The sequence below is a fragment of the Glycine max genome, chromosome 6 (assembly GCF_000004515.6).
Source record: "Glycine max cultivar Williams 82 chromosome 6, Glycine_max_v4.0, whole genome shotgun sequence".
Taxonomy (NCBI): domain Eukaryota; kingdom Viridiplantae; phylum Streptophyta; class Magnoliopsida; order Fabales; family Fabaceae; genus Glycine; species Glycine max.
The window spans coordinates 48,484,960-48,509,172 of NC_038242.2; the positions used below are offsets into that span (position 1 = coordinate 48,484,960).

Genomic DNA, 24,213 nt, shown 5'->3' on the forward strand with positions numbered 1-24,213 from the left:
TCTTTAAGTTTACAAATATTTAGCATGTAATACTCTTACCGCGAAACAAGTTTTTTTTAATAAAAAAATTGATACACCTTTTCAATTAAATTCTACTCCGAACGTATATAGAAAACATTACAAATGTATGTGTCTTAAGGTAGAAGGGTGTTACAAGTTCCTCTCAAAAAGGTTGCTCTTAGTCAATTAGGTGTCCCTCTAGTGAGATTTACTGAGTCCAAGTAGTACACATTTCCCAAGCTCTAAGGCATGCCTTTGAGCTGATAGGAATAGTACTCAATCATGTGTTCTGTTACCAGGTTCAGTTAGACCCTATAACTCACATGCCTTTATTATTGTCCTGAGTTGACTAGGTGTCCCTCTGGTAGGACCTATCGAGATCGTGTAATACTCATTCAATCAATATCATTTGAGTAATGTAGTTATCATACCAATTAAAACACATTAAATTTGTCACATCATTACGGCTAGTTATTATGAGTTTGCCTAGAGTTAACCAAAGATCAAGTCTCTCCCTAGTTGTTGATTTGCGCCTTAAGGAGATGCGATGTTGTGGTCTATAGGGTTGCAACCCTTGGATTGCTAGGGTTCCATAGCGCCTATAAATTAAAAGGACAAATCCCGTAACACTTTTCACTTTCACCTGTCTTTCCTTCTTTGTATTCACTTGCTAGTCTTCTTCTCTAGTTAGCTCATTCTTTCTCGAGTGACTTCTAGTGAGCTCTTTCTTTCTAGTGAGCTTTCACTTGTTGCTAGTTAGTGTCTTTCTCCCCCCCCCCCCCCCCTTTCTATAACCTTTTCCAGGCAAATTTCCCGTTATGGGTTACTTTTTGAAACATATTCCCGAAATGGGTTTATTTCTAAAGTAATTCCTGCATGGTGTTGTTTTTTAAGTAACATGCAACTTGCAGGAGCCATTGGCGAGTTTGGCGTCGAGGTGACAGCTGGCACTGGTCTCGCCAGTGATGCTAGCGATTTTAGGTAGGTTGGACTCGCCAGTTTGACTGGCGAGTTAAGGTAGGGGAGTTCTGAAGGTTGCAGGCATGCAGAGGCCATTTCCGAGAGTGCAGACTGAGCAGCGCGCAGAGGAGCAGGGAATCGCCAGGCAAACTGGCGATTTGCTTGAGGTGCATAAATCGCCAACCCCAACAGCGATTTCAGTTGCTTAAATCCTCCCCTCCCCCGTAGACCATCCACGCAAAAAAAAATGCAGAAAAGAAGAAGGAAGTTGTTGTTGGTGTTCGTGTCTCGTAGACCATCCACGCATGAAAGAAGAAGGAAGTTGTTGTTGGTGTTCGTGTTTGAGCAAGCTTTCCCCCCGAAACAAATCCATTTGCAGTTTTTTCACTTAGTAAGTTTGTTTAATTATTTTTTATTTTATTTGTATTCTGATGATAATTAGTAATATATGTTATTAGTTTTCTATCTTAAGTTAGTTTTAGTTTGAAATGATAAATTAAGTTTAGTTTGATAATTATAGTTTTGTACAGTAGGTTTATTTTTAGTTTTAAATGATATTAGGTTTAGGTTTAGTTTTAGTTAAATATATTTAAATTTTCTATGCTAATTTAGGTTTATATGGTACATTGTATAATTTTTTTATGGTAGATTACGTTAGATTAGTTTTCTATGATAGATTAGTTTTGTATATGAGATTTATATGATATTAGGTTTAGTTTTAATTTTACATGATGCATTACATTAATTTTGTATATATATTATATTAATTTTTGTTGGTAAATATATATATTACGTTATATATTACATTACATTAAATATATATATATATATATATATATATATATATATATATATATATTACGTTATATATTTAAATTTATATTTACTTAGTTTTTGTTGCTAAATATATATATATATATATATATATATATATATATATATATATATATATATATATATTACGTTATATATTTAAATTTATATTTAGTTAGTTTTATTTTTAAATGGTAATCTATGTTATTTATTTAAATTTATGTATTATGTTATTTATTAAAATTTGTGTTTACTTAGTTTTAGTTTTAAATGGTAAATTAGGTTTAGTTTGATAATTTAAATTATTTAGTGTAGGTTTAGTTTTAGTTTTAGTTTTAAAAGATATTAGTTTTACTTATAGTTATAAATAATATTAGTTATAGTTTTAAATGATAATAGTTTCGTATCTTAGGTTTAATTTTAATTACAAATATTTAAATTTGTTATGTTAGGTTAGTTATATAATACCTTGTATTAATTTTGTATATATATTATATAAATTTTTGGCCGTAAATATATATATGATGTTATTTTTTTAATTTGTTTTTGCATGTAATTTAATTTATTTATGGAATAGATTTAAATAATTCTTTATATATTTAAATAAATTTTTATATTTAAATTATGTTATATATTTAAATTTTGTTATAATATTTGTTGTTATTTAAATATATATTTTGTAATTTATTCAAATTTAAATTATGTGGGATATATATTTAATTATTTTATTGTAAATGTAATTAATTTTTTTTCTTTATAAATAATGTATAAATTATTTTGTGAATTTATTGTATTATATTTTATTTTGCAGTATCAATGAGATCTTCGTCGTCATCTTCATCAAATATTAAAATTAAGTCTAGCCCGATCGATGGAGACGTATTATGGATGCAAGCTAAGCATTCTTCAGAACATGTTTGGAATGGGGAAGAAGACCGAAAATTACACATAAGACGAGTTGTCCCCACGTATCAAGGGGAAGAAGAAATTCCAGAGGAAATTATTTCTCTTCTTCGGCAATGTGGTCTTTATTGGATAATGAAGATGAGCTACCTAAAAATAAATGTTTCATTAATTAATCACTGCTTTGATTGAAAGATGGAGGTCCGAAACGCATACGTTTCACATGAAATGTGGAGAGTGTACAATTACTCTTCAAGATGTCTTAGTATTATTAGGTCTGCGTGTTGACGGGTATCATTAATTGGTCAAACTAATCTTGATTCGGCTGAATTATGTGAAGAATTATTGGGAGTCAGACTACAGGAAGGTGAACTCCAAGGTAGTGTGGTTAAATTAAGCTGGCTGACTCACCATTTTTCACACATAAATAACCATGACGGTAACGTAAAACAACTACAAAGGTTTACCAGTGCATGAATCCTTAGATTCATAGGAGGAGTCCTATTTGTTGACAAAAGCAACAACAAAGTTTTCCTACGGTACCTACAATTTTTACGGGACTTTGAGCAGTGCAACATGCATGGAGACCTGCCGTGCTTGCTTATTTATATAGAGAGATGTGAAGCCCCACTGATTACAAAATTAAATCAATGGAAGGTATGTGCATCTTAATCCAAATGTGGGCATGGGAACGATGCACGACTTTGGCTCCAAAGAGGACTCCTCCCGTGATAGAAAATAAGTCACTCGGACACAGGTGAGTTGTTTTAAAAATAAGATTTCATTTGAAAATAATTAATAATGTGACGCGTGTCCACTGATGATTTCATATTTTTGTTAGGTGGTTGCGACGTGGAAATCAGCATATTGACAATGATGATCTGATTATTTTTCGTCACAAGTTGGATATCATGAAACGACATGAGATAAGAAGATCGTAATGTATTCGTTAAACAATAAATACAATGTCATGTTTAAGTGAAAATTAACAACTTTGTTATTGTATGCAGTTTCTGTGGGAGCCTTACACAACAACTGTTATGTCGTCGTTACCTCCAATTTGTTTGGTTGATAGTGTCGCGTGGTGCGCGGTGGTGCCACTCATTTGTTTCCATGTTGTTGAGTGGCACCAACCCGATAGAGTGTTGCGGCAATTTGGAATGCAACAACCTATTCCCGAGTGTCCTTCGCAACCACTAAATATCCATGGACTAACGCTGAAAGACAAACAAGCTGAAAATTGGTTCCAGCTGTTGGCCCCAATGAATATTTATCACACTCAAAATAATTACTTCAAATAAATATTATGCCACAAAAATTTGAGATTTTAAACACATTTCAAAGAAGACTCATAAATTTTTAAGACAGTAACACAACATCAACACCAACACCAACTTAATATAATTATAAAATGACTATAAACTTCATATTCAAAACAATTTTTTTATTCTACATATTTTCTTCAAATAAATATGATGATATAATTGTTTTTTTAAAACAAACTTTTATTTTAACTCTCACAAATTTAATTTTAAAAAATACAACTTAATTACAAAAAATTATAATAAACATTTCACATTCATACTTTTTTCCGGCGTCAAAAAAATTACTTCATAAAAATGACTTTCATGCAACACACATTTTATTAAGAACTTCATACCTTAAAGCTGACTTCAACAACGTTTAGGAATGGAAAAAAAATGGGATAGTAAGCAATTCGAAACTCAGTATTTTTAAAAAAAACACACATAAAATGTCGACGGAGTGGCGCCTTATAAAAGAGATCAACTCGCCATTTGTAATGGTTATTCCAAGCTTAACTCGCCAGTGCTACTGGCAACTCCAACTACAGCGCAATTCGCCAGTAGCACTGGCGGTTTCAACCTGATTAAAGTTGTCTTCCCTGCAACGCTTCCTGCAACCCTACACTGCGTAAACAGCAACCCTAGCTCAACTCGCCAGTCAAACTGGTGAGTCCAATGGACCTCAATTCGCCAGTTACATTGGCGACACCCATGATACGTGTCAAAGCTTGGCCAAACTCGTCAATGACTCCTGCAAGTTGCATGTTTTTTACGTAAAAAACGATACTATGCAGGAATTATTTTAGAAACAGACTCATTTCAGAAATATGTTTTTTTCAAAAAGTAACCCATAACGGGAAATTTGCCGCCTTTTCCATCCATTGTTTCTTCATGCACGCCTTCAACCTTTGGACTTTTTGTTTTCAATAGTGTCTTTGAGTGGTGGTTTTTCGTGCTTCTAGGATAATTAATGCTTATATCAAAAGTTACTATGATAGGATATGTTTTGTGTCTTCAGTGACAACCAATATAGAGTTGCCTCTGCTTTCGTCAAGATGGGCAATGTCGCCAGTGTGAAGGTTAATAATATGGTAGAGGTGCTTCTAAAGGATAACCATGCCTTATTGTCCATATACCCATCCTTGATGCAGTGATCGTGGTCGATGTAGCTGGCATGGTGGTGGTGGTGGAGGGTTTGGTCTTCGGAGGTGACTAGGGGTCAAACCCTAGTGAATCGTCGCCAACAACGAACGTCTTTGGCTTCAAAAGCATTAAATGCTCCTAGGATGTTGAGAATCATTTTCTGACATTATGCTAGTCGGGTACGTACACTTGGGTTAGTGGGAGCATACTTTTCTAAGAGCCAGACTATCGATTCTTGAGACCTCGACAATGCTTTTGAAATTGGTTTATTTGTGTCACATTGATCGACCAGGCATCATACATGCTAATTAAGTGTTGTGGTTCAAATGATGAACATGCTTTGCGCAGGCTCTTTTGTGCCAATCACACTTCATTTTTGTGTATGAAATATTTTTCCGTCACTTGGGCATGGTAGTTCCCTTTGATCGGTTCAAGCTCGTGGTTTTGAGGGAATTGAATGTGACCCCTACTCAACTTCACCCAATTAATAGCTAAGTTGCCTTGTGCACCTTTTGGATTCTTTGTCACCTTTTCTACATCACTTCTATTGTTTTTGCACACAAAAATAATTACACATCGCTTAGAAATTAAGGTTAAGAATAATTTATTAACACTCTTCTTTTTTAATCCCCAGAGATGTCTTTTAAGGGCAAAACTGTGAGGCTTAGACACATGTCGATGTGATAGTAATTTATAGCATTGAGCTGATCACTAGCTAGATGCGATTCCTAGGAGAGGTTATCTTATTAATTTTATCGTTTTGTCATATGAAAACACCAAAACAGAATAATTCAGACATTGACTAGCATGAGGATTCGCCTGCTGCGATTATAATATAGATATATCCTTCTAATATTTATGATTTTTATCTGTCGTTTATTTCAAATTGTCATGTGCTAATTGATAGAGTCTGGAATAGACTTTTTCAATTTCATGTTGAATTGATGGTCAAGTAATGAATTCTCTCAGTCTTTCCTTATAGTAGCTACGCGGTTTCTGGTATATATATAAACTAGTAAAATATTACTCGGAATTACAAAAAAAAACAGGTTTCTATCCCGGGATTTGAATATACAAATTGGTGTACTTCTAGAGCTGACATTGTTCTTGTATTAACTAATTTAACCAAATTGGTAAGCATTTTTCTACTTAACCTTCTTCTTCTTTTATATATATAAAAGTCCTTGGTCAAAATTCATGACAGCTCACATGGAAATATATATTTACCAAACAGGTTTCTCCGACTGCAAATGATAAATAGTATAGAACAAGAAAATGGTCAGAAAGGCATCGGATGTGTGAATCACGTTGGGTTTTGACTCATGAACTCTTTTTTATAATTGAAAGCGTGTATAGTCTCAAATAGAATGCAACTTAACTATTTTGTTAACAGAAATTAAAATATAAATTATAATTTAATTAGCATACTTGACTCTGCAAAATCCTCTGGTATATATTAATATATAACTTGCCATATAATTAACACTTTTTTTAAAGATATAATTAACACTTTTATGTTTAATTAGCTTATCAATAGCTACCAAACTTGCTTGTTTTTCCTCTTTAATTCAAAAATATAATTTAAGTAGAAATTTTGCAACATATTTAAGCAAACTTGACTCGCGTGGTTGAATTAATTTTAATTCTTGAGTAAAAAGGGCTGATATATTCATCCACCCTAAAATGGGGCAGATTAAAGTTAGAAAAAAAGATATAGATAAAAACAAAAAGTAAGAAAAAAAGTGATAAATTAATATAATAAATTATGTGATAAAGGTTAAATTACTCTTTGGATTTCTTTTTTTATTTAATTTATTTAATTTAATTCTCTAATATTAAATGGTTTTATTTGGTTTCTTAATTTTCAAAATCTGAGTCTATTTTCCTTTTCATCTGATTATATTAACACCAATAATAAAGTTGGACACATTTCTATCTCACAAATTTCGATGAGTAATAGTATTAATGTGCCATTTGGATGAAAATGACAACATGGACTTGATTTTGAAAATTAAGGTACTAATTTTAAAATTTTAATATAATAGAGAGATCAAATTAAATAAAAAGAGAGATAAAAAAGGAATTTTGCTTATGATAAAGAAGAGATGAAAAAAAATGATGTGAAAATAAAATGAAAAAAAAAGATAATGAAAATTTTTAGACTTTAATTAATTTGTTCTTTCATTACTCCTTAGTGTTCTCTCTTGAGTTCTTTCTCTAGCAATAAGACCTTCTGATTGAGTCTCAAAGTCATTAACAAATTGTTAAATTCATTCTTTCTTTAAGAACAGTGCCTCATAAACCTATTCTAAAATGATTTTATATCATGATTGTGAAAACTCATATCTTTAAAGGTAGTATATGAAAAAGTTAACAAGCATAACAAAATAAGCCCCAAATTATTTTTATCATATTTAACTTATGTTTTGACCTAAATTGGTGGAACCCTTCCTACTAATTGCTCGTCTTTTATTTCCTCCTTCCATGACGGTAGAAATATATGTAAAGACACTCTAACACTCAAACTAAAAACATAATGATAAAAGGCAGGTAAGGGTGTTAGCATCAAATTAGATTACCAATATGCCTTTTGGTGGGATAAATAGTGGATTTCTAGGCACACTGACGTAGTTACTTGATATGAGAGTCGTTAATGTGCGCAGTGATCATAGAGGTATATCTATCTTCGCGATGCCCCATATTTCCTCATTTATGCTCTCCTTCAAGTGTCCAACATGGCGAAGTGGTACTCGGACTCTTGAGTCACTTTGACTGAGTTCCTCTCTCGGCATGGTATTGCAGAATTAAGTTTGTTAGGTATCCCTTGTCGAGGCTTAACAGTAGACATGCCCTCTAAGCTTTGAGGCATGCCTTTATTTGTCATAGTGAAAATTTAGTGTTGCGATCCAGCAACAAAATACGCACTGTACTTAATAATTGACATTATAATCGAGAAATCAATTAAAATGAGTCAACTTTGGTACCAATTTGTTAAAAAAATAATACGCAACAAAGATAAAGAAAGAAGGATAAACACAGAAATTTAAAATGAAAACCCTGCTTGACCAGGAAAAAAGAATGAAAACTCAGAAGTAAAGCAGAAGCAATTCACTTTATAAAAAATTGGTACAAGAGAAATATAGGAGAGCAACTGCTACAATACTATACAAACCCCTAAGCCAAAAATATAAAAAGATTCATCCATCTAGGTTGGATCAAGAATTGGAATCACCAACTCTAATAACACTCTCAAAACTATTGATCTCTAGAGATGGAGTAATTTTGTTCATCAGAATAAGCAATGATTTTCATGGTACAAATGAGTTTGACCCCACAGATCATCATATAATGGAGTAAAATATTCAGATTCTGCCACGGAGGGAACAAATAGTTCGCTTGGAACGTGGGACATGTCAGCTACATATGACTGTGTCCAAAAGTTATCGACTGTTGCCTCTTCGTATGAATCGAGAAAGCGACCAAAGTCATTATTCACAACAATACTTTCGCTGGTTGATTGATGCGGAGAATCAAGGGTGTTGCTATTGCTAGAACTTGAGCTTTGGAAAGTGCTATTAGTATCTCCTGAAACTATTTCACATGGTGTATTGAAGGAAATGCCATCGAGATTTAGTTCTGTCCACAAATTTCCATTCATAGGATCAATATTGTATAAATCCAGAAAACCCAAGTCATCATCTTCAAACACCAAATTTTCCATACAGCTGGCAGCAGTGGAAAGATCAGAAGTTATGGAGGAAAACTCGCTGCAGGTGGATGAAACTGGCGATAATGATGAATTATCTGAAATCTGAGAAGTTGCTGGAAGAGTAACAAATACACCGTTGTTGTGAACTGATTCTTTATTCTTTGATTTGATGGCTTTGGTTTCTTCATTTATGAGTGTGTTTTGTTGAGACCTCTTCTTGAGTGCGGTGTGCCAATGATTTTTTATTTCGTTATCTGTTCTTCCTGGTAACTCAACCGCAATAGCAGACCATCTGCAGGTGAAGAAATTATCAGATTATTAACATTAATTCAAGTTTTACAATGATCAGAAATTTAGTGATTGTTTTCATTAAATTGTAGTATTAGTCCCTAGTATTAGGAAGTGATCATACCTGTTACCAAGTTTTTTGTGCATTCTGATGATGCATTCTTCTTCCTGTTGAGTGAAGTTCCCTCTTTTGATATTAGGCCTTAGATAATTCATCCATCTCAATCTACAACTTTTCCCACATCTTGCAAGACCTGAAAACCAATGCACCAGATAGAGAATTAATAAAATTTCTTCTATGGCTATATATATAAACAATCCTCACTAGCTAATTAATTGGCTTAGTTATATATATATATATATATATATACCTGCAAACTTGGGGAGTTGGCGCCAATTCCAGCAGCCATACCTAGTGACATAAGCAATTAACTTCATATCTTCCTCTGGAGTCCAAGTACCTTTCCTCATTCCACTTTTGTCACAAGACGGGGTTCTCACCATCTTTGTGAAAAAGAAAAACAAATATACTATCGAACTCACTTGAGTGTTTCAGTGTTTGTGTTTCTCTGCAAATGGATATTTTGGTTCTGTTGGTTTCTGTGTTCGATCAGTCACTTATTTATATGCTTCACGCGTTCACATACCAAAACGTGTTTCATGTTCAACACTGTTTTTTTTTTTTATAATTTCCCCTAAATAATAAAAGATTCGTGTGACTTCCAAATAAAGGTTCTTTTCGCAGCGGGTACTAATTAACCGTTCACGTTTGTACTCTTGCACTGGTCAAAAGTTGTGTTTCTTCTTTGCTTTCACATTATAATATTAATTTTTGGGAGTCAAGTGGAGATAGTGACATTACGTGTCCCCTGCTACCTTGTATCTTCCTGGAACGTAACACGAAACCTGAGCCCTCCTTTTAAAAATCAACACGTGAGGAAAACTACAATTATTATTAATTGTAAACTCAAACACAATCATCGTAAAATTAATAATTAAAAAAACATTTTCCTAGTTAATTCTATATCACCATCAAGAAAAGGAAAGCGATTTTTCTTCTTTTTTTTTGGTCTGAAAGGAAAACTGAAATATTTAGAAAATAATTTTTTTATATAAAAATGGATTCGCATAATATTTTAGAAGACAGCTTGCATGGAAAAAAATAGTATAAAAAGCATGGAAAAAATCTGGGAATGATTTAGAATTGATTATGAAGTTCCTTTTCTATTTGTAACGGTTTTCAAAATTAAAGTCAAAATTAAAAAATTCAAAACAAAAATTAGGTTTAATTTTCAAATATTTTAAAACAGAAATGAAAAAGCATCCGAACGGGCCTAATATCCAATAAAGCTATTTTTATTATCAAAACAAACAAATTTTACATGCATGAAAATAATAAACATTTTCTAGTTAAAGGAGGGAGGTCAAATCACATTTATTTTCTTCTTTTTTTTCAACTTATAGCCACTTTTTTCTTCTTAAACGCCATTATTATTAAGAATAAAGATTCCACTAAAAGATTTAAAGCTACACTTTTTTTATTTTAAGAATTAAAAATGATATTAGAAGATCTACGACACTCACAAATTCTATTCAATTAATTGTTAAATCCTCTTAATTTTTTTTCTTTCTTCTAGAAACTTGTTACTATAACTTTATTATAGAAATTAATTAAAGTTACTTTTTTTTTTCTTCAATGGTAGTTTCCGATTGAGGACAAATCAATACTCAAGTGGGGATTAATTCCTCATTTAAATACTGTATACAATATTAAGTACTATTTGGAGAGACATATATTACATTTTTGGTAATTTCTTTTATAGAAGTGATTTTACAGTATTTCATTAAATAAAATATTTTATGTAATTTTTAATATGGTTTCAAAAAAATAATTAAAATTTAAATTAGTTCTTTAAAAATTCAATTCTTTTATAATTTTTTCAAGATGAATTCTATTAAAATCTATATAAAAATTATGCTTAGGGACAAACGTACCTACGTAATATTGATAGTGGACCAAAAGTTCAAATATGATATCCCTGAGACGACTAGTGATGGTTCTCAAATAACTGAATTTAGACAATAGGCCAAGGAATCACAATTGAATTTTACTATATAAAATCACAAGACAGAGTGGGCAACTTAAAAACACAGTTCGACCTAATTCTCTCCAAGACGTACCTTAAGTGGCCAGAGTGTTGTGGCTCACAACTCTCTCATGCCTGCATCTTTTCTTCCTTCATTTCTTACTCATTTAATTTTATTCTAATTATGTTTATGGTGTGCTAAAGGGCCCATTTGTTTAAGCTTATATACAAATAGTTTTTTTTTATAAATAAATTAAGCAGTTTTTTTTGTTTTTTTTATGTGTTTGTCTAAATTATATTTCTTTAATTTTTTAAAGAAATAAATCTTATCTACTTAGAATAATATTTTTAATTTTTTTAAGTTGAAACAAACTGAATCAAAACCTCGCTTGTTGGGGTTGTATGTAATTAAGCTGAATCTTATGTACTCCTTATGACTGTTAATTTGATTTGATACATCAATATATATTGAAGTATGGCTTGATAATTTGATTTGATACTTGAATATTAATATTGAAGTATGGCTTGATTATCATATTTTAATGTTTGGTTTGATTTGTGTTGGAAAATGTTTTTTGAACCTTGAACCGAAGTTGAACAATTAATGAACCATGTTTCTAGAAATAGGGGTTGGTTTTAAGTCATCTCAAGACCCTAAATTTTAAAGCAAGATCATTTATTAAGTTATCTTATGTATTGATAAGGGATTAGGGTAGGGAACTTAGGCTAGCTCTTTCATCTAAGAAAATCGGGTTTGAGTAAACTTATGTATTGATGTTAATTAATGTTTAAAGTGTAAAGTTGATTAATGGTTTATGAATTACATGCATGAGATAAAGAAAACTTAGTCTCTAATCCCAAAATTTTCTCTATATTTACTTGATACAATTTCAACATTCCAACTATTTGATAAAACTTAAAAAAAATTAATTTGTTGATTTAATATATGTTTACAACCTTTACGAATTTTCTTTTCTTTATCCAAATCTTTGCTCTTAAAAATCTATTTGGGAATATAATATTTATAAGATTTTATCAAAGTTATAACCTATAAATTCCATTATAATAATTATTTTTTTTAATAAATCATGATATTGATACGAAATTGTCTCATTTAGTTAAAATATATAAATTATCACTTGTGTCAATTGTTATTATTATTACAATTATTACTTTATAAACTTATTAAAATGATTAGTTGATATATAAATTTCAATAAATTGTCACGCTTCTATAAAAAAAAAAGTTACATTTTAGCTTTGGTGAAAAAATGTAACTTAGTAATATTTTAATCCTTTTCTTTCTAGACAACTCAACTTTTTCCGTGATATATCAAATTAATTTTAATTTTCTTGAAAAATATCACACCAACAATAAGGAGTATAGTATACTCACTTTTTTTTTTATTTCTTTCAACTCTTTTATTTTAATCAGCATACTCATGATGTACGTCAGAAGCAGTGATTTAATTAATCACTAGCTAGATTGAGGCGATTAGGTGCTTAATTAAGTGAGAGGTTAGCTTATTAATTTGATAGTTTTTTTTAGATAATTATTAATATGATAATTGTTTTGTCAGTTTATGGAAACACCAAAGCAGAATAATTCAAACGTTACTCAGCATGAGGATTCTCCTACTGCGATTATAATATAGATATCTCAAGCTAATATTTATGATTTATTATCTGTCGTTTTTAGGGTTTCAAATTACCATGTGCTAAATTGATAGAGTCAGTAGTAGACATTGAAGGTCAGGTTATGGATTCTCAGTGTCTTTCTTTATAGTTAACTTATGTATCAAAACAACGCGGTTTCTGGTCATATAAATTAGTAAAGTATTAATTAATAAGGTTTCCTTCCCAGGATTTTAAAATAGAAACTGATGTACTTTTATAGCTAGAGCAGACTCTGATTTTGTATTCACTAATTAATCAAATAGGATAACACTTTTGTACTTTACGAAAACTTTCTTCTTCTTTTATGAAAGTCCTTGGTCAAAAAGTCTTGACAGCTCATATGAAAAATATATGGATTACGTTTCTCTGACTGCAGGTAATAAGTGCAGTACATATTAGAACAAAAAATTATGATCAGAAAGGTATATATCTCTTCTGTTTGTTAATTGCAATTTGATATTCTAAGTCACGTTGGGTTTTGACTCATGAATCTCTTTGATAATTGAAAGCGTGTCAGAAGCTGATAGAATTCAACTTAATCATTTTTAACTAAAATTTTAAACATATAATTTAAGCATACTCGACTAAAAGCATGTGGTAATTAATAACTTTGCAATATAATAAAACTTGCTATATTTAGCATATCAATAGCTCTAGCAAGTTTACATGTTTCTTTTTCCCTCTTTAATTCAAACACAATTTTTTAAGTAGAAAATTTCGACAAACTTTAACGAATAATACTATAGAATAATTCAATGTTGTAATTAACTTCTTATAAATCTTTACAACACTTCGTAAAAAATATTAGATAAAAATAAATTTATTTAAGATATTAAAAACATAAAAAAAAACCCTTCAAAACTTATCATTCAAAAAGGATACATAAAAGAATATATTCTACTTAAATATATAATGACTTACATGAATTCTTATAAAGAACACTTATATATATGGTTTGTCATTCATTGAGCTCCTGAAAACAAAATTGGATTTTGTTGGTCATATCCTTCGTCTCAAACAATTCTTTTGGGAATCAGATAAACAATATCTATTGTATACTTTGCTAACGACAACAAGTACTGTCACTACAAAAAATCGCTGCTTAGCATGGTTTAAGATGTAATTTACTGGCTGTTGTAACCATCACTTTTCCTACTTCCATCAAATTTGGTGACACAAAAGCATCTTAACTTCGATCAGTTTCACTAACCGTGGGAATAATCACCACCAAAATAATCAGCATCGGTTAAAACCACCCTTACATTGATTTCAAGAATTACCATGTAAATACTCAACGGTTGCTCTAAACCTCCATTAAGATTATCTCCTTTTTATTTTCCTTGTGCTGGTTTTAACTGCCGACAAAATCATATTTTATTCGCGGTTAATAAAGAAGTGATACATGTATAATAATTTATATAATATTATATTTTATGTGTATTTCTCTTCTCTATTTTATCATTTATTATATTTCAAATTTAAATTTATGTTTATTTTCTCCCTATTTCTCTCTTAATTGTATATTTTATTATTTTGTTATCCTTGGTAATGACTACGATCATGGAGGAGTGCATGTTGCATTGTTCATCTCTTCAGATCACACATTTATATTTTCTAGGACTAGAGGACTGGGTCTTGTTAACCCCGATGAACTGGGCCGGATTCGAATATTTGGATTGGGTCCATCTTACTTCAAATAGGTCTGCTTATGTCATAATTCTAAATAGTTAGTTTTGTTTGTAAAATCCATCAAAACAATGATAAATTAATGGAGTAGTTTAGTGCCCATTTGTTTAAGAAACGTTTTATATAGGGAATAGGGAAAATGAGAAAAGAAGAAAAGGAGAAGGAAAAAAATACCAGGAAGTAATTAGAGCAAACATAACTAAAAATAAAAGAAAATAAGTATACCCCATCCTTATGTGAAAAAAGAAAAATAAAAGATGGAAAATGCGTTAAATAGAGGAAAAATGTTTGATTAAATTTATCATATTTTAATCTTTAAATTTTTCTACTGATTATAACGGTGACATGAGAGTATTTTTTTTATTACTGAATAAGTTTCATTAAAAATGAAAAAAGAAAATTTTCATGAGGAAGAAGAATGGGAAAAATGAAAAAGAATGAAAGGAGAAAGAAAATTTAAAAAGTAATGACCGAAAAGAGCAAACAACACTTTTAAAAAAGTATATCCCATGCTTATGTGAAAAGTTAAGAAAAATTGGAAAATTTAAAAAGTAATGACCCAAAAGAGCAAACAACACTTTTAAAAAAGTATATCCCATGCTTATGTGAAAAGTTAAGAAAAATTGGAAAATTTAAAAAGTAATGACCCAAAAGAGCAAACAACACTTTTAAAAAAGTATATCCCATGCTTATGTGAAAAGACGATATTTTTTTATCAAATTTCTCGTATTTTTATCTTTAAATTTTCTATTCAAACGATGGAATACACATATTTTTTTAGTAGTAATTGAACAACTTTCATTAAATACATGTTGTATAATTTTAAATAAATACTCACGTGTCTTTGTTTAATTAGAGAACTTGATGATGAGTACTAATTTGAAACAATGTTAGAGAAGAGTAAAAATAATATTTTTTTTATTAGTTTTGATTATTACAAATTTTAGAATTATTTTAAAATGGTCTCTGATAATTTCTTGGACTATCCAATTTTTGCTTTTATTTTTAGGAGATTTTAGCAATTTTCCATAAATTTTGTCTCATTGTACTCAAATAATTAAATTTGAGAATAAAAGGAGTTACCTGTTTTATTTTTATTAGAATTTTAATTAGATTTCTATTTTTTTCTTATAATTAATTATCTGTTTTTATTTTTAGGTATATATGCTAAGTAGATTTTATTTTTGCTGAATTATATGCTAAGTAGATGTGGATGGCTGGATGCAAACACAATTTAGTCACACGGATATTAGTAATTTTTGCTTTTGTTCAATTGGTAAAGGAAAACATTATAAATAAATAAAAAAATGGTAAAGGGAAAAGATGCCTATTGGGTGTCAGTATTTACACGAGGATTACATTGATGCTTTGATGGCACAAATTTGTTTGAGACGAAAACATACAGAACAACGTGGCTGCATTTTATCCCATTATTGATTTCTGTTTTATTTCTGTAACTTATTTGCTAATATATTGTCTTCTTAATTTTATAATTTTTAATAAATTTTAATTAATAATAAAATATGCACTACTATAATGTGTTGAAAAATATGTTGTGATTATATTATTCCTTTTTTTCATAAAGTTTTTGTTTCAATATTTTAGTTCCTATAAATTTCTTTTATATATTAGAATTTCTTTTTAGTTCCTTTTGTGTATGAAAAATCAGTAATTTCTGTTTTGATACGCGGTCACTTAACATGGAAAACGATAAAAAAAAAAAAATTTATAAAGATTAAAATATAAAATTAAAAGAACAAAAACAAAATAACAATATTATAAAACTAAAATTATTTAAGTCAATCTATCTATTTCATCATATTAACTTATTTATATACCTTCATATTTCTTTCTCAGCTCCCATTTAAAAAAAAAATGAGATGGAATGAAATGAAAGTTTTATTTTATTATTAAACTCCATTTCACTCTATTTTATTTTAATTTATTTAATTTTATTTTGTCTGGATCCAGACTTGGTTATAAATCGTACATGCATTCATCTTATTTCCTATTAACATTACAAAATTGATTGATTAGGGTGACCCACCAACACTTGCGCATCGTTATCTTTATGGTGAACATCGATCTCATATTCATATACACAGTCTTTCTAAGAACTCTTCGGCCCCATGTAATCAAACAATTAGTGTTGGCGCGCATATGGGGATATTTTGTCGTTCTTATTTTGGTCCCGTTATCCTCAATAATTGGATGGGAATTCGAAGAGATACATCATACTTTAAGAGAATCTAAACTTTTCAAAATCAAGAATGATATACTTAAGATTAAAATGAATTTTCCCTTTTAATATACTCATTTAATGTTTTTAGCTCTGATAAAAAAATAAACTCGTTTGTTTCGATTCCTATAAAACTTTGTTTACAATTTTAGTCTATGATGTTATCATCCCCTCTCTTTTTTATCCGTGAAATTAAAGTAATATTAAAAAATTTACAATATAACTCGCGTTTTATTCAACCAATTTAACTAAATTCTCTTTGATTTTACTATCTTATTTTATCCTAATAAAATTATTAGTTTTTACATACATTTCTGTTATATTAAAAAATATTCATTTTAATTTAGTCATTATTTAAGAAACAGCATGTATGTTCTCCAATATATAATTGCCACGTCATTAGTAAATATTGACAGAAACTAAAATCATAAAACAATTTTTTATAAGAACTAAAACCTTATAAAAAGGATATATAATAGCAGGACCAGAGAAATACATTTAAGCTTAAAATAAATTATATTAATTATTAAATAAAAAAACTAATCATTGGAATTAGAATTCTTTACGCATCATATATACATATGTAATATGTTTATATAACAGCTAATCTAATAATTCAATAAAGTATGCCACTTTTGAGTAGCAAATTCCAAACCTATTATAAACTCCTTATAGAAATACTAACGACATATTTTCTAATGTACTGTTTTAAACACAATTAAACTTTTTATTAAAAATCACAAACTTTTGTAACTTACACTTCATATTTAATAACTAGGGTAATTTTATAATTTTTAATAAGTTTGAACTAATGATATAATATATATTAAAAGTAATATTCCAAGCACAGAGATGTCAGTTAAGTATCATGGCTCCAAAGTTCTACATCAAACACTTGGCTAGAGTACTCAGGTTCACTAGCAGGAACGTAGGAAATATCAAGCATATACGGTTCTAGCCAGAAATTCCCACTCATAAGATCTGTGTCTGAATCCCAAAAGGCAAATTCATCTTCCATCAGCACTAGATTTTCGGTGCTGACCACTGTGCTTGTGGATGGTGATGAATGCTGGGAAAGTGGGGAACAATCTTGAGTGGTACTGTTAAAGCTTTGGAAAGTAGTATTTGCAGTTGGTTGTTCAGTTGGAGATTGGTCATTTGAGTTTGAGACTATAGATTCTGTGGCTACTGAGTCTTGTTGAGACCTCTTCTTGAGGTTGGTGTGCCAGTGGTTCTTAATTTCGTTGTCTGTTCTTCCTGGCATCCGTGCAGCTATGGCAGACCATCTGATAGTGCAAGGAAAACTTTTTAAGAAATTAATACCATCATATCACTGCATGTTCATTAATGCATGGTGTAGAGCTAAAATATGTCCACAATGATCGAATATCGATTAAGGATCTATTCATTTGCAGTGAAAAAAGTTTTAAAAAATGAAATAAATAATAAAATTAGATAGATCGAATTGCTCATACTTTTATACCTTATTTTAATTTTAATTTTTTTTATTTTAATTCACTTTACCGAACCAACCCAAAGACATAACATTCTTACATGAGAATCTTTCAACAAAAAAAATGATACGTGGGACCACTAAATTTTATAATTTTTTAATTGAAAGGTTTATTAGATAATATATTTCTAATATTTCGATCTCTGTACAGAAAGAAATTACATTTGTCATGATTATCGATTTTAGGGTTACTTTTGGTTGAATTGAGCACTAACGAAAACGACAGAAAATGCCACCAAAAATGAGTTGGAAGTAGTCGGATAAAGTTGGTTTAGATATGTCTTTGGTATATGAAAGTATGACGGTTTTAATTTTAGCTTTAGTTTCTTTAAATATTTTATTTATTTCTAGTTTTTATATTAAACATAATGATATAAATTGAGCTTTTATGAAGAACTTAAAACATGTGTATATAATGCATGAGAAACTAAAACCACAATATTTTATTAAATAAATAAAAAAAATTGTAGAAATTAGAATAGACATCGTGATAGTATTTTCGATCATGTGCAAAAAATCCCAACGAGTTACTCATTAACTACTAGCACAACAATTTGGTTGGTTTCAAGCTCAAAAATTATTATAAATATATATACACTTACTTTTTCTTTCATTTTATTTATACTTTAATTTTCTTTTTCAATCTCATTCTCTCTTTACTTTGTATCACATTGTTTATTATATTTATCACTTTTTTTTATTTCACTCTCTCCCTCTTATTTAATTTCCACTAAACCCCCTTAAAATTAAAAAATAAGATTTACAATTTCATAACTCTTTTCAAGCTTGTGTAGGGGTAATTCTAGCTGGAAAAAGGTTTTCGCACCTGTTACCCAGATGTCTGTGCAGCTTGATAATAGTTTCCTCCTCTTCCTTGGTGTAGTTCCCTCTTTTGAGGTTTGGCCTTAAGTAATTCAGCCACCTTAGTCTGCAACTCTTTCCACATCTCGCAAGACCTGACAAATAATAACAATATAGTAAAATCAATTACAATGGATTCATATTTCATAACACTCAACATATGCTTTAGGTATAATCTGTGCATGTGTATAATTAAACATTGAATATATGATATTGAATATATGATTTCTACAAATTGATGTAGAAGTTAAACCAAACCTTAAAAGCAGAGAAGAAGAAAAATTGAAAGCCACATTGGTGACTATATTGATGGTACATACTCTCACGTGCTTAATTTGTTTCTGACCAAACTATTTGGTAAGTTCCATTCTCACCTGAATGGCATGAAAATAACAAAACAAAAAAATAGAAGCAGATGAATAAAAATAGACACTCTTTGGCTTTTACCTGCGAACTTGGGGAGTAATCGCCAATTCCAGTGGCCATATCTGGTAATGTACTCAACCAACTTCTTGTCTTCCTCTGGTGTCCATGTTCCTTTCTTCACTCCATTTTTGTCACAGCTCGGGGTTCTCACCATCATCAATCTCCACAACAATAATTAATCGGTGTTTCCTTTGTTTTTTTACCACTTTTGTGAGTAATACGAATAATGGGTTTGTGTGTTTCTTCCCAAAAGTGTGGCACAGCTAGAGATTTTCTTCCCTCATGACCCGAAATATATATATATATATATATATATATATATATATATGTGTGTGTGTGTGTGTGTTGGGGAATTAAGGTATCAACCATGAACAAATCATGTAACAAAATTTAATATCATATTTTAACCCAAAATTTTAAGACTTAGGTTTATAAGTTTTTTCGTTCAACTTTTTCGCTTCTAAGACTTTACTTCAAATTTATATTTCAACAATATGTACATGTCCGCAGAACGTGTATCACGCTAAAACTCTACAAGGAAAAAAATACAGAAAAAAAAATAATTAAACGTGTATGACAGATATGTCATATGTGGATGAAGTTTAACGTACCCCACCATGCAGTGTATAGGATCAGTAGTGTTATTAACCTTTAGATATAATACTTAATTAAAAATGAATGGTTCTGATTCATGCATGACTTGCAACTTCTATAATAGGTAAGATGTATATACTATTTTTGTTAAAATTAATCATAAACTCATCCCTAGAATCTTCCGAAAGTGTTGTCCCTAAACTACCATAGAAAAAGCCATATATAGGTTGCTCCCAAACCACCATACACTAGGCAAACATAGGAAATTGACAACTCGGCATCTCAACTCCCAACCTCACAGGTGTTTATCATGCAACTTGATATTTTTACTTGGTATTGTGTTAAATTGTGGAGTGCTGGCTGATTAAAAAAAAAAAAAAAACGGAATTGTGGAGTGCGGAGAGGAGTGTTAAATTGTATTTTCTCCAACAGTCTCTCTCAACTGAGTTGTTGTTTATCACAACTATCATGTATTTGTCTATGATTAAGAACAATATTTATGTGTATATTCAATTTATTATATGAAAGAAAGACAGGTGAATTAGATTTTGAAGGCTTTCCATGATAAAGACAGATCTCAAGTTTCAATAAATACCTACAAATGTATTTTCATATTATTTATCAATAAGATTATCACATCGAAAACTAAATTCATTTATGTTCTTGTGAGATATAAATATATTTTTTACCAATTAAATTTAATATCTCTTATTAAAAGAGTTATTATTTTTTAGTGTAGTCATAAATTATTTATTTTGTGAAAGTCAGAATAAAAACTCAAGAATCCTTGCGGGAAGATTACAGAGAACTTACCCGCTAATTAATAGAACCATGGACAAAAACTAGGAACACTGTAAAAAAATATTACAATCAATAATAAAAAGGGGGTTAATTGAATTTTCGCTGCCTCAACTTTTTCAATTCTAATTTTTAGATTCTTATAAAAAAATTATAATTTTTAATCCTCCATTAATTTTTCATAAGTATTTTTAATTTGTCATATTAAAATAGATTCATTAAATGTTGATAAGATAAACAAATATGAAGACACATGATATCTCCATGTGATGTGATATGACACTACAAGGAAGTGCTACTTATCAACCTTGTTGGTGTACCAAGTGACACTTTCACATGGTATTATGTAGGATAAAGTTTTCGGTGTTAAATTTTAAATTTTGGTTTTAATTACGTGAATTGATGGGTTAATGTGTAGTTATGTGCTATGATATAATTGTGTTGCTACTTGAATGTGAACGCATATATTTATTAATATGATAAAGTTGTCTATCATATTACAATCAATATTTTTTTACTGCGACTGTTTTCATAACATGTCTAGAAATGTCTAGAAAGTACTGATCTTTCATACCAAATTATCCTATATCTCCTTAGCACATATCTAGAATTAAAGTTCAATGCCTTTTTAAAACCAACCAAGACAATTAGTTGAGTGTTAAATAAAATTCTTAGACACCTTCTAATTTTGTGTCTTTGTGCTTAAACTTAAAAAAAAAAAAAACAATGCCTTTTCAAAAAAAACATTTTTAAGAAATAAATGGAATTTGTGTAACTTTATATTTTCCATAATTATTTGTTCAAATGGTTTAATTGAATTAGAAGAGAAATTAAATTTAACTGAAGTATAAATTAATTAATTAATAAGTTTGGTGATTTGATCTTTATGTGTACGTGTTTGGTAAGTTTATTATATGAGTTTGGACCTGAGAATGAGCCTTTGGGATGTGAAAGAAAGGAGTGGGTGTGTTTAGCAAGAACATAGCTGTGAGAGAAAAGTTCAAGAGTCATAAATCCTTCTTTAAACCTTTCACATTCAGAAAACGATGGCTTTCACTGTACGTGACCTTCATGGGTCCTGCATGATGAGAAAATTATTTAAGCCGTATGATCAAAATGAAGGGCTAGATAGGTGAGGGTGCACCAAGGGATAGAAAGTAGCATATAATTATTTAAAAAAAAAAATCCAAAAGTAAACTTCTAAATACAGCCTCAGCCACCACTCTCCGGTCGTGTCGTCTTCTCCGACCACCTCCGACTTCGCCACCGCCATGTCGCTTCTCTTTCTTGCGCAAACTTGTCATCGGCAATACTAATGGCTTCCGCGGCGCCACCGAATCCCATCGCCAACCTATTGAACTACCCTCCTTTCTTCCTCCTCTTCCCCCACCTCGCATGATATGGCTCCAATCTGTTGTTTGTTGAAAGCACACAAGCGCATGCGAGAAGAGAAAATAAAATGTTTTTCATTGTTTGAATTTTTATTTCAGAAATTTCTGAGTTTTCTGGTCGATTTTAGTTCGTAGGTTCCAGTGCGATCAAAATTAGGGGGTTTTAAGGGAAGGGAAGGGAAACTTGCGCAGTTGCGAAGTGGGTCAACGTGTCCCCAACGATGGAGGGGTTATTGATGCGATTGCGGCGGCAACCGTTGTGGACTTGGTGCTCACCGGTGTGGCTGAACATGGTGGCTCTCATTCTCATAACTGTACCTTCGAATTCTTGTCTTTTTTGGTTGAACATGTGCGGAGATGTCGCGGTGGAGATCTTGTTTTCCGGGAGGAAGACGATGAAAGGGATCCCCGCAGCTGCGAAGTATCCGGAAAACGCGACGGAGGTAGCAGTCGTGGTTGTGGAAGATGCGGTGTCGTAGAGAAGAAGAGGAAAGAGAGAAAGAAAAAAAAATTATTCTTTTTTAATTTAATCCAGTATAGACAAACCATAATAATCTCCAAAAACCATCATATCTAACGGTCCATCTTTGTTCCTCACAGTACAGAACCTATCCCACTTGCGCATTTTAGCCGTGGTCTCAGAAAAACACTCTAAATTAAGAAACTTTCTTTCAGTCTCTTCTTTTACAAGGAACTCAACCCTTGGGAATTTGACTTGGACAAACAATGGAATGTAAACTTTATAATTTTTTAAAAGTTGGAGGTATAATTTGTTAATAAGTAAAAAAAATAATTAAGGTAACAAGTATAATTAATTAAGTCTAATTTTTTTATAAGCAAATTTCATTAAAGAATACAAGTGAACCTCCAACCCATATTTTATTATATAACGACTAGGATAAGGCAAAATAAAGAAGTTAAAATAAAGTGATTGACCTTACTAAATTCGTATCATACACTGAAAAGCGAAAAGAAAAATTAAAACAACAAGAATTTGAAAAAGTACATGCGTCTCCCTCATATTAATCTAAACGATCGAGAACCACACTTCCTACTACCATAGATACATATCTAATCCACATCAACCAAAATAGAGCAAACCCTACTCAATTTGGCCAGTTTATTAACAAATTACTCGTCACATTTCTACCTCTTCAAAGATGTAAGTATTACCTCAAAATGGATTGAGATGATTAATTAATTAGGTGTCAGATAAAAAATCTTAATTAAATACTTTTAGATAAGAAAAAAATGTTAAGTACTACATTGTCTTCCTTCTTTGTGAGTTTGTGTTAATTTACAAATTTGCCTCCCTTCATAACGCATATATTAAATTCTAATAAATAGTAAACTTAAAAAATATTTATTTTTAATTTTATGTGTAAAACAAATAATAGGATCCATTACTAGAAGAAAAATAAGTAAATATTAACTCAAAAATCTATTTTTCTTATTCATTTTCTTAATTAAAAATATAAACAAAAAATCTTGAGGGAGGGGATCAAGGCTCTTGCTTGCCTTCCCTTAAATTTGTTACTGCATGTTATACTTTTGTATTATATATATATATATATATATATATATATATATATATATATATATATATATATTTGAAAATATTACTTACTTTTAATTATTGTTTAAAAATATTTTTCTATATGTATTTGTGATGGAATTGGTATGAATAGACTAAAAGGAAATAAAGAAGAATATAGAATAAAGCTATTGTTATTTTTATTAAGATGAGGAAGAATAAATAAATAAATAAATTAGTATGACCAAAAAAATATCCTCCCTCAAATTTTGCGTGAAATGGATGGAG

The 24,213-nt window shown here is 30.2% G+C and overlaps 2 protein-coding genes across 2 annotated transcripts; both read right to left on the minus strand.

The window, feature by feature from the left end:
• Positions 1–8,216: 8,216 nt before the first annotated feature.
• LOC100777107 (transcription factor MYB14) lies at positions 8,217–9,730 on the minus strand. Its single transcript, XM_003526256.5, has 3 exons — positions 9,492–9,730; positions 9,245–9,374; positions 8,217–9,124 (listed from the first exon to the last, which is right to left on the minus strand). Exons 1-3 carry the CDS (start codon positions 9,622–9,624, stop codon positions 8,413–8,415), a joined length of 975 nt encoding a protein of 324 aa, XP_003526304.1. The 5' UTR covers positions 9,625–9,730; the 3' UTR covers positions 8,217–8,412.
• A 7,786-nt stretch (positions 9,731–17,516) lies between these two features.
• Positions 17,517–20,411, minus strand: LOC100777621 (transcription factor MYB14). Its single transcript, XM_003526257.5, has 3 exons — positions 19,630–20,411; positions 19,148–19,277; positions 17,517–18,094 (listed from the first exon to the last, which is right to left on the minus strand). Exons 1-3 carry the CDS (start codon positions 19,763–19,765, stop codon positions 17,668–17,670), a joined length of 693 nt encoding a protein of 230 aa, XP_003526305.2. The 5' UTR covers positions 19,766–20,411; the 3' UTR covers positions 17,517–17,667.
• Positions 20,412–24,213: the final 3,802 nt, after the last annotated feature.